The 12,098-nt window shown below is 39.8% G+C and overlaps 1 protein-coding gene across 2 annotated transcripts; it reads left to right on the top strand.

The window, feature by feature from the left end:
- Positions 1-322: 322 nt before the first annotated feature.
- On the top strand, positions 323-6,921 carry RPL38 (ribosomal protein L38). Of its 2 annotated transcripts, none has more exons than XM_044673398.1 (5): positions 323-396; positions 630-673; positions 1,646-1,706; positions 5,164-5,286; positions 6,847-6,921. In XM_044673398.1, exons 2-5 carry the CDS (start codon positions 671-673, stop codon positions 6,870-6,872), a joined length of 213 nt encoding a protein of 70 aa, XP_044529333.1. In that variant the 5' UTR covers positions 323-396; positions 630-670; the 3' UTR covers positions 6,873-6,921. The 2 variants fall into 2 exon arrangements, with proteins under 2 accessions (XP_044529333.1, XP_044529332.1); XM_044673397.1 differs by having other exon boundaries at positions 337-414.
- The last annotated feature ends 5,177 nt before the right edge of the window (positions 6,922-12,098 follow it).

The raw sequence follows: 12,098 nt of genomic DNA, 5'->3' as shown, positions 1-12,098 counted from the left end.
AAATAAGACCCAGAGATTTAAAGTGACCCAAAACCACACAAGTTGATATCGGAGCTAGAATCGGATGATCCATTTCAGTCAGGGTATCTTCAACAACTCAATAATGAGGCAGCAGAAAACAGGAGGGATTGAAAGTGGGCAAGCTTCCCTACATTAAACGTGGAGTGGGTTTGTTAGTTTATAAGTATGCATAATCGCTGGAAAGAGATCGGCGCTGGTAAATCTGTAGCCCCTACTTGGGACCAGATCTACAGGCGGAAAGGAAGTGGGAGTGAAACGCAAGACTGTGACGTTTTATCCAACGCGGATACCGTAGCGCCGGGTTACTGTGGGCGGTCCCATTTGGCCGGAAGTGGAAGTTCAGTCTTTTCCGTCTTCCTCGGCCGCTTTGCAGTTGTGAGTGTCTCTCCTGTGGTAAGCTCCGTGGGGAATCCAGCGGCATCCTCCGTTTGTGGGGGCCCCGAGGAGGCCCTAGGTGTTTCTAGGGGATGGAAGTGGAGAGAATTGAGATATAACCAGAGATTTTATTCCCAGAGCAAGGGCTAGGGACTGGTCTGGGGACGCGGGACGCGGGGCGGGGGTGGGGGGAACCCGGCCTGCTCACGCCATGTTCCCTTCCTCTTTTGCAGGCTGGACCTCCCAGGCCACGCGCTGCCCCCTCGCCGCCGCCATGGTGAGTACCAGGCTTGCTTTTCCACAGAAATGACCGGAGAGGGTGAGGATGCTGAAGAGACCTTAGCGGCCCCCAAAGTCCAGTCTTCTCTTTCCAGATGAGGAAACTAAGTCAGAGGGTTGTTACTTGCTTAAGGTCACACAACTGGAGCTAGATTTCAACCCAGGGCTGACTCGACTCCTAAATCCAGTACTTTATTCATTGCACCGCCTAGCTACTTTCCTCGCTGTCCCTGGGTCTCAGCTAATGAGTTTACTTTCCCTGACTTGAGATTTGAACCCAAGTCTTTCTTATTCCCATACCCTGTACCGTATTCGTTTTATGCCAGACGTTTTTCTGTCAGTGCTTTTCCTTTTGGAGAGGGGACCCTTAACTAATGACCTGAGTTCAGAAAATACCTTTTAAGATTTTAAGCAGGACAACTCCTCTGGGCCTGCTTCGATTTTTTTACTCAGTATTAAAATGAAGGTGTTATACCGAGGTTCTTAAACTGAAATCTGAGTCTGGGTTTCTTAATATTGTGATAGTTATTTCAATAGGATTTGTTTCCTATGTGATTCTGCATTATCTTGTGCTTTGAAAACTTTATACTCATAAGGTGGTTCGTGACACAAGTGGTTAAGGATCTCTGGACTAGAAACTCTGAGGCAATTTTTTTTTTTTTTTAGCCCTTACCTTCTATGTTAGTATCGATTTTAAGACAAAAGTTTCGTTCTCAGTGTTAAATAGTTTCCCTCCATGGTCACACAGATAGAAAAGTGTATGAAGCCAATTTGAACCCCGACTCCAGGCTTTTCTAATACTAGTTGTGCAAGTAAGTCCTTTGGCTGTAGAAATTAGCTTAATTTTTTATAGTTTGCCAATGCTTGGTACTTAAGAAACTATTGTTGGACAATTTTATCATTTCTTATGGAGGGTGGGAGAGTTTGCACCAATAGAGATATCCAATTAATGTTTTTTGTTGTGTTGCAGCCCCGAAAAATTGAGGAAATAAAAGACTTTTTGCTCACAGCCAGGCGAAAGGATGCCAAATGTAAGTTCTCCCTCCTCCCCCTTCATTCAGATATTTGTAGGAGACTTCCCTTATCTTCAAATGTTGACTAGATGTGCATATTTTAGGGGGGAAGAATATTTGGAATGAATCAAATTAGCTGCAGCAAGCTGTGACATACATGGTAAGGTCTAGAATTTGGGCTTCTTCACATTCCCTGGAATAAGATTCCTATTAGTAGCATCTGTAGTTGTTTTTTGTCTTTCGAATGAACTTTTAATTGTCTAAGGCTAGTACATATCCCAGATCGAGGTTCTTAATCTAGGGTTAGAAAATTTCAGGGAGGGGGTGTTTTACATCTTAATCACCATTTTAAAAGTGCTTTCCTTTGTACTTCTGTGTGTTTTATCTTTGTATTCTGAGAATGGGATCCTTGCCCTTCACTAGGCTGCCAAAGACATCCAAAACACAAAAAATGTTGACCTCTGGTTATAGTATTAGAACCAAAAGAAGGTAGACTTTGGAGTTCAACCCACTTACCTGCCTTATTAGTGGCAGAATGGGGACTTTTTATTAGCTCAGTGCCTGTAGTCAAAAGGGAGACTTTGAGCAATACTAACTGTACCTGGGGGGGGGGGGTACTATTAGAGCTGGAAGGCACTTCAAATCATCTAGTCCAACTTTTTATTTTTTTTTATGAGACAGCCTGAAAGAGAAAAAATTTATTTACCCACAGTCTCTGTATTAATTATCCACTAAGGCTAGTACCTAGGCCTTTTAACTGGTTCCAACTCCTGCATTTTTGTGTTCTGCTATGTTATAAGGTTGCTCAGCTCTCATTTAATCCTGTCAAGAAAGGAACAGCTGTTATCTTTTCCTTGTTAATCATAGCAAAGGGAAAATTTGAGACTTGAGCAGGGAAGATGTTATACATTGGGCATCCAGGGTTTGGAGCCTGAGGTGGATTAAAATATCTACTTCCAGTCCAAGGTTCCTACCATTAGATTCTCTCTTTTTTTTTTTGCTCTTTCCTCTCACATTATTCTTTATAAAGCACAATCTCTTTGAAACTTAGCCCAAAGAAAAGCCCTGTAAATTTAACTTTAAAATGAGCCTACCTGTTTTGTTCGTGTGTCATTCTCTCCTCTCCTTTCCCCCCTCCCCCCATGAATACCCAAATTGCACCTGATTTGTTTGAGAAGGCAGAATGGGGAAGAGTTCCAGAGGGCTTACTTGTAGTTATGGTGGAAGAGGATTCATTGAAACAAATGTTTACAAAAAGAAGTTCAGACATGCTTTTTTGTTGAAAAAGAAAATTTATGGGCAACTAGGTGGCACAGTGGATAAGGTGGCCTGGAGTGAGGACTTAGGCTGAAATGCACTCTCAGAACCCCACTGATATAGCCTTTTCCCTTTCTTAGAGTTCTTACCAAAAAAAAGTAAAAATATAAAATTATGTATTTTTAAGAAAATTTAATGAATACTTCTCACATGGGCCCTTCCTCACCTTCCAGTGGGACATTTAATTTCCTCTGGAAAAAAGTCCTGGATCTATTGTCAAAGGACATTGTTTCAAATTCTGATTGAATTTCTACTTGTGTGGTCTTGGGCAAGTCATTGAGTTTTTCAGGTGCTCATTTTCAGAAGGAAGTTTGACTACATGATCTTTCCAGCTCTAAATGGTATAGCTTTTTTTTTTTCCTTCCTTTTTTTAACCCATATCTCCTATTTTAGATTTTACTAGAAGTGTCCATTCCAACAAGGATAGGTGGTTGGAGTTAAGTGATCCTGCTCTGGGTCACATAGCTAGGAAGGGTCTACGGGCACATTTGAACCCACCAAGCCAACTAGCTGCCTCTGCAATAACAATTCTTTAGTACATAGAGTACTTATATAGTACCTTTTACATGTATCTAGTTTTAATTTTAAAATCCAGTAAAATCTGGAGTCTAAAGAATGATATTTTGCAAGATGGCAAATTAAGGGGGGATATGTGGTCCTGTTCAGTGGGAAAGGGAGAGTATAGGTAAATAGGTTGAGGATATGGAGACAGAAAGCTAAAGATGAAGTGTCATGTCCCAAAGCCAGTGCCAGTAAGTGAAAGAACTAAGTTTTCTCATTTTTAATCTACTGCTTAACTTGAAAAAGCAGTAAATTAGGTTGCATACCTATCATTGGATATTCCTGAATTCCTCGAGTTCATTTTCAAAGTATTTTGCAGAAATTCATTTAGCGCCCAGATTTTTATGAGTACATCTGTTGTACAAAATAGAGGAGTTGGACAGGAGAATTTGCTCATTTGAATGGAAATTTAGCTTACTGAATTAATATGAAGCGCTGGTTGTGGCCTCAAATTACTAGAGTAACTAGAGTAGCACTTAACATTTGCATCCCCTAAAAGTGTTGAAATAAACGGAATTGTAGGTTTTGATGGCAGAGTTAATGTAATTGTGAGTCTCTTTTCCTCTGGAATTTTTTGGGGGAGGTTGCTTTTTCTATACATTCACTTGAGTACTTTGACACAAGTATCTAAATTCAATACTTAACCACCTGCTTCTTACTTGTTAGCATTCTAACAGCTTTTGTAATGATTAGCTCTTGGGGTTTTCTGTATGCTGTTTTTAAAGTGAGAAATGAGGAGTTTGAGAATTCTGATGGAATTACTATAATCGATCCTAAGAAGCAGATGTGTTCTGCCCATCTTAAGTACCTCTAGGATGTATGGAAATGTGCTGAAACTTTTAGCATTAGTCTAGGCATTATGTAAATGTAAAACTTCAAACAGATTAATCTTTAATTTGAGGTTTTGTCTTTAAAACTAGTACTTGGTACAGTTTGGGACACCTAAGGTGGCTCATTGGATAGAGGGACAGACCTAGAGTTAGGACGACCTGGGTTCAAATGTAGTCTCAGACACTTTTTGAGGTGTGTGACCCTGGACAAGTCAACCCCAATTGCTTAGTCTTTACCACTCTTCTGCCTTGGAACCGATAGTTGTATCATTTTAAAAAAAAACTCTTTATCTTCTGTTTTAGAGTCAATATTATGTCTTCATCCTAAGAAGAGCAGTAAGGGCTAGGCAATTGGGGTTAAGTGATTTACCCTGAGTCACACAGCTAGGAAGTGTCTGTGGTAAGAGTTGAGCCCAGGACCTCCTGTCCAATTGTATCGCTCTTAAGATAGAAGGTAATGGGGAGGGGTACTTGTTTTCAAATTTGGTGCGGTTTTATTGAAAACTTTGCTTTTGAGATAAGGAGATAGACCTGAGAATATTAGAAAAGTCTGAGCTGCCTTTTGGTGAAGACAAGGAATATGATGCGTAACCTTACTGTGACCAAACTAGTGTTTTTGGTTTAGTTCAGGCTCATGTTTGAGGCATTTATTTGAACTTGAAAGGCAACTAGTAGACAAGCCAGGTCCCTTCCCAACCTCCAAATTGCTGCCTCCACTACTTTACAATGGTCACATCCTTTAGCTTGGTAACTATTTTTTCTTATAGCTGTCAAGATCAAGAAAAACAAGGACAATGTGAAGTTCAAGGTTCGCTGCAGCAGGTATCTGTACACATTGGTCATCACAGACAAAGAAAAGGCAGAGAAACTTAAACAGTCCCTGCCTCCTGGTAAGTTTGCCTAAAAGTTTTGAGCACAGAGTCAGAAATGTGAACATATTTCCTGAAAGAGCCAACCAAGAGTGTAAAAAGAATGAGATTATGGTTTTTTATTGTTTTTTAAAACCTTTCCTTCTGTTTTTAGTATCAATCTAACACAGAAGCAGCAAGAGCAAGGCAGTGGAATTAAGTGATTTGCCCACAGTCTCAGCTGGGAATTGCCTGCAGGCAGATGTGAACTAATGACCTCTTTTCTCCCAGTCTGGCCCCACTATCCATGGATCCACCTAGCTGCCTCTAGATTGTTTTTTGGCAGCAAATTACATTTATAAGATGGGTGCTTCTGAGATAACTACTGTTAAGGGACTATCCATTTGACTTCCCTATATACTTTTTTGTACTTTGTAAACAACTCTGAAACATTTCTGGTGAGCTATTGTGTGGCTCATGCCAGGTATTGCCTATTGGCTACATTATAGTGGTGCCAAGCTTTGAGCCAGCTGACCAAATAGGATTTAAGTCCTGCCAACCTCTTAGCTGGATTGTGGAGAGAAGTGCTTTGTGAACCTAAAGTTTGGTCATTTATGTCAAACTGTGAACCCTTTTGGAGTTTTCTTGGCAAGATACTGAAGTGGTTTACCATTTCTTTCTCCGGTTTATTTGACAGATAAGGAAACTGAGGCAAATGAGGTGAAGTGGTTTGCCTAGGGTCCCACAACTAGTGGGTGTCCTTGAGGCATGATTTGAATTCCGGAAGATGAGGCTTCCTATTTCCAGGCCAGGGCCAGGCACTGTGCCACCTAGTTGCCCTTTATAAACATGGAAGAGCTGAATAAATGTTTTGCCTAAAGCACTATTATTTTTTAGTGTGGGGACTCAAAACCCATCTTATCTTGAATTTGCCCCTGGTTTATAAACTAGACTTTGAATCCAGGTCCAGTACTCTGTTCTATAATGTTGCCTTAGTAGGTTGACCTGTTAACAGGGCTGGGCTATCTATAACCTGACCAAGAATGTTCATCTTTTTTTTTTTTTTTTTTTTTTTTTAATGGTATCCAATAAGTGTTTCCCTCATCTATAAAAATGGGTATAAAGTAATCCTTGGCACAAGATTCGGGGGAAAAGATGTTTATTAACTGTAATCCTCACTTAAGAGTTTTGGTTAGATAATTTTTTGTTTGGGACCTGCCTGCCTGGTGATATAAAGCACTGAACAGAAGTAAAGATGTTCTAGTATTTGCCTTATGAAAGAGGCTCCTACAACTAAGCTAAATTGAAGCTTTTGGAGCCCTGGCTCCTCTGCTCTCCTGAGATATGTGTAGCTTTAGCTTTGTATGACTTAATTGGAATCACCCACTGTCTGGGCGTGTGGGCCCATTTCCATTGTTTCAGTAGTCAGGCTTAACACTTGTTTAAAATAAACATCTTTGGGGACTGCTAATGTTTTCTAAGCTTTGCCAGCTTTTCCCTTAGCTACACTACTAATGTTATAATGTTTCTAGGCAGGCAGAGGTAGTAATTAGAGTGAAAGTCTGCCTTCTTCGTGACTCATTTCTGTCTACTTCCCTCTAGGTTTGGCTGTGAAGGAGCTGAAGTGAAGGAATCATTCACTGTTCCCACATGTATTAAAATTTTGAAGAAAAATAATTCTTGGGTGTCTTTTCTTTTCTTGAAGGATGCTTGTGTTCCTACTTCTGGTTTAGTGCACACTGGCGTAACCTGTATCAGATTTTTTACTTCGTTGGAGAGGAAAGACAAAAATCTGAATGACAAAACGTCAAATAACAATTGTCATAGTTTTGAAAAGAAGAAATGATGCCCAGAAATGACTTATTTTCCATCCTTCCCTCACCTTCCACTACTTTACTATAATCTCTACCTCTGAACTTTTTTTTCCCCCTAAACCCTTATCTTGCATCTCAAGAGTCAATACCTCATATTGGTGCCAAGGCAGAAGAGCAGTAAGGGCTAGGCAATGGGAGTTAAGTGACTAACCTGAGATCACACCACTAGGAAGTGTCTTAAACCAGATTTGAACCCAGAAACTTGGCCTCCCACCCGCTTCCATACATCTGATCTTTTGGATAGGAGAGGATTCTTTTCAGATAGGTTCTAAAAATGAATCGTGGGAACTAAAATTTGACTGAGGGGCTAATGTTAATATATTGGCTTTATAGTATTAGTGTTAAACCAAACTAGACAGTTGAGAAGGCTAAGGGAAAGTATCTTGGACTGATACTTGGAGGGGGAATGTTTTATTAGGAAAACTGCATCATATATGTCAGATTGACCAATGCACCAAAAGTTGCTATAAATGAAATTCTACAAGTCTACGTGTATATGTAAGCATGTATGAATAAATAAAAGATTGTTATGGTGAGCACTTAAAGTCTAATTTTGAGCACTAGGAACCAGTTTAGCTGAACTGTAGAGTTTGAGGTAGATAATAAATAAGGCTGGAAAGACAGGAGACCTGGTTGTGATTTGCTTTAAAAGCAAAAAAAATTACATTTTTTTTTTAAAAAGCACAGCAAGGCCTAGGTAATGGGAGTGAAGTGACTTTCTCGTAGTTAAACAGCTAAAAAGTGAGGCCAGATTTGAAACCAGGTTCTCCCAGCTGCAGGCCTAGCACCATCCCCTGAGCCATATAGCTGCCCTTTACATTATCTTTACCCCAAAACCTGCTATTCCCTTTCCAAACATCTTTTATTATGACCATATCACAACCTTCCTCCCAGTTCCTATCTCACCATTCCCATATCCAGTCAGTTACCAAACCCTGTGGCCTTCTCTTTTGTAACTGAATGCACCATTCCTTCTTGATACTGCTGGCACCCTGATGCAGGGTCCTACATCTCCCCACATACATACCAGTGACTGACCTTGCTGTTACATAGGGCACTCCCCACTCATGCCATTTTCACCATCTCCACCTCCTGACTTCAAGTCCCAGCAAAAATCCCGCTTCTGGGAAGCCATTGTCAACCTGGATTTTTTTCAAAGTTTTCAGGGCAGAAGAGCAGTAAGGAATACGCCATGGGGATTAATTGTCTTTCCGGGGGTCACAGAGCTAGGAAATGTCATAGGAGGCCACATTTGAACCCAGGTCCTCCCATCTCTAGGCCTGACTCAATCCTTTGTGCTACCAAGTGGCCCCCTCTCAACTTCAATTCTAGTGACCCTGTTGATTATTTCCTATATTGTATCTATATAGTTTGCGTTGCCTGTCCCCATTAGGCTTGGCTCCTTGGAAGCAAGAATTGTCTTACCTTTCCTTGTATTACTAGGGCTTATCACTGTTCCTAGCATATAGTAGGTACTAAATATTGATTGTCACAGTCAAATGTGTACTTTAAATGTCAGGCTACTGTGTGGAAGACGACTTGGAATGGAAAAATATTGGGCAGGAAGATAAGGACAATGATGGGCAAACTATGGCCTGCAGGCCAGATGCAGCCCCCTGAAGTGTTCTATCTGGCCATGTGACATTATTCCTAATCTGATGAATGCAAGGAGTAGGATACAATAGAATGAAACTTCAAGAGTTTCCTTAAAAACTGACAGATGAGCATTTCCTTTCCTTTGGCCCCCTCTAAATAGTTTGCCCATCACTGGTCTAAGAGAATGGTGGGAAAGGGCTGAAGTTTGAAAGTGTGATACCTGTGTTGGGAGGTGGGATGTGAGAGATGGACGTAGAAAGCCAGCTGAGAGCAAATGTGGGTTGAAGAGTCCAACAAAAGCACTGAGATGATTCTGGGAAACCAGAAGGCGGCTAGTATTTTCATCAGGAGGAAAGTTTAGGGAAGGAGAAGATAAGTTATTTTGGCTATGTTGACTGAGACGTCTCTGGGGTGTTCACTGTTTGGCATCCCTATTGGTGGGACTGGTTTATAAGCTATAGATAAATATGTGGCTCCTCTACATAGAGATAAACCCATGGAAGATAATCCAGAATTGCCACAGGAGTAGAGAAGACTCGGGGAAATAATAATGGGGAACACCCACAATGGATGATTGAACAGTCACAGAAAAATAGGGAAAGATTCTTCAAAGTTTTCAATTGTGCACTCCATTTACCTTTCAGATTTAGTGGCATATTAAAGATCTGATTGGAAAAAGGGTTAAAGTGTCTCAAGGTAACTAATAACATCCTCAGAATTTGCCTTCTGAATCATTGAGTGGGGACTGCTAATAAGACCCCAAGGTGCTTTGATTGATCTGAGGATGGGTTTGATGCTGCATCCCTACATTTGGCCTGTCTCCAAGTGATGGCTTGAACTCAATATTGAATTCAATATTCCCTCTTCCTGGTTATCCCGTCTTTCACTTCATGACATGCCCAAATCCCTTTTCCAGTAAGCTCCTAAGAGGAACAATAGCTTAAATTTTGTCTTTCTTTAGTATCTAGCACATCGTTGCTTAATATTTGTCGGTTTTTTTAAGCCACCAAAAATATGCTACAACTTACATTATGGATAACATGTATCTTTCCATTACCTTTTAGTTCACCTGTGAGCTTTTTTGTTTGTTTGTTTAAAATAATATTTTTTTTTAATTCTGAGGTCATAGTCACTATTCATAGCTACATGAGCTGAATTTTTTTGGTAGTTGAAAACTGGTGTCCAGTTTGAACCGTCCTCAATTCTGGGCCTAATTTATTTTCTGTTTGCAATGTTTGTCCATATTGACTAACTCTGGATTCTGAGCCGAGCATGTTATTATTATCTGGAGAGTGTGTACTCTTCATTTTTTCCCAATGTATATAGTTGGACCATTCAAAAAATGTTTTATTGTTGCCTTTTGTTTTTTACATCAGCCTGAATTTCTGAACATATACCCTCATGTAAACCAGGAAAACATCCCTTGTAGGAAAAACAGTTAAAACAACCAACAAGTACCCTGTTTGATCCTAGTTCCCCACCCTCCCATCTTGCCCATGCTTCTCTTTCCAAGGAAAAGAAGTCAATGCATTTCCTCATCTCTTCTTCAGTGCCAAAATTGTTCTTAGTGTAATATAACTTTTAAGTTCATTTGTGTTATTTTCATTTATGTTATTTTAGTTTTTGAGTATATTATTTTTCCTGGTTCTTTTTGTTTCTATCATTTTAAAGAACTCTTCATATTTCTCCAAATTCCTCATTTTCACCTAAATTCTTTTTTTTTTAAATACTTACCTTTCATCATAGAATCAATACTGTATATTAGTTCTAAGATAAAAAAAAAAAAAAAGCAGAAAAAGCTAAGTGAAGTGACTTGCCCAGGGTCACACAATTAAGAAGTTCTGAGGCCAGATGGGGATGAACCTAGGACTCCTCATCTCCAGGCCTGTCTAGCTGTCCCCCTTTCACCTATGTCCTTTTGACACAATATTTGATTATTCATATACATAAATTTGTTCAACCATTGTCTAATCAATGTGTTTCCACTTTATTCCTAGATGTTTTGCTGCTACAAAAAGTGCTACTATGAATATTTTGGTATATATAATCCCTTTCCAAAAAAAAAAATGTCTTGGAAATAAGTGGCAGTTCTAATAACTAAGATTCTTAGTGCCTATCATGGAAGCTGAAAAACCAAACTGCTTTGGTATGTTACATAAGGAAATGTTAACAAAATAGTATCTAACAGATAGGGACTCTGGTTTCTGTTTTGTATTAGCTAGATTTGGACCCTTGGTATGATACAGTGTAATGAACTCCAAAACTTTTTTGATCATATACCCCATCAGTTAAAAAAAAATTAACATGTACCTCTAATATTTATAAATTTCTCACATATACTATTGCATTAATATGTACAGTTTGAAATACAAAATAGAAATTTGAAATGATGAAATAAATCATTGTTTTGAAATCTTTTGGTGGTTAAGGGTAGAAAGACTTTTTTGTCTTGTTAAAATAAGGGCTAGGCAATGGGGGTTAAGTGACTTGCCCAGAGTCACACAGCTAGGAAGTATCTTAGGTCATATTTGAACCTAGGACCTCCCATCTCCAGGCCTGGCTCTCAATCCACTGAGCCACCCAGCTGCCCCCTAAACTTCGTTTTTGTTGCTTTTTTTTTTAAACTTCTGCGTTCCATCTTAGAATCAATATTGTGTGTTGGTTCTAAGGCAGAAGAGTGGTAAGGACTAGGCAATGGAGGTTAAGTGACTTGCCCAGGGTCACACAGCTAGAAAGTGTCTGAGGCCAAATTTGAACCAAGGACCTCCCATCTCTAGGCCTGGCTCTCAATCTACTGAGAAATGCTCCCAACATTTTCAAAATAATGAAGTAGAGGAAGTGAGGTGGTTTACTGGATAGAAAGCCAGGCCTGGGGATAGGAGGTCCTGGGTTCAAATCTGGCCTCAGATACTTCCTAGTTGTGTGACCCTGGGCAAGTCACTTAACCTCCATTGCTTAGCCCTTATCACTCTTCTGCCTTAGAACCAACACATAGTATTGATTCTGATGGAAGATAAGGTTTTTTCAAAATTAAAATAAATAAAAAAGCTTTAAAGGAAGGTCTCCAGTACATTGAGCAGATAATCTATGGGAAGNAGCTCAGTGGATTGAGAGTCAGGCCTAGAGACAGGAGATCCTAGGTTCAAATCTGGCCTCAGATACTTCGCAGCTGTGTGACCCTGAGCAAGTCACTTGACTCCCATTGCCTACCCTTACCACTCTTCTGCCTTGGAGGCAATACCTACACAGTATGAGGGAAGGAAGGAAGGAAGGAAAAAGAAAGAAAATGTAACTAATTCCAAGGCTGAGTTCTAAGTTTAGTTTATTTTGATACTTGATTTTAATAGCTATCATAATTGAAGAAATGTAGATCTAAATTAAATA

Source organism: Gracilinanus agilis, chromosome 4 (genome assembly GCF_016433145.1).
Source record: "Gracilinanus agilis isolate LMUSP501 chromosome 4, AgileGrace, whole genome shotgun sequence".
Classification (NCBI taxonomy): domain Eukaryota; kingdom Metazoa; phylum Chordata; class Mammalia; order Didelphimorphia; family Didelphidae; genus Gracilinanus; species Gracilinanus agilis.
Note: the sequence above shows the minus strand (reverse complement) of the source record. Positions and strands in the feature narration are given on the sequence as shown.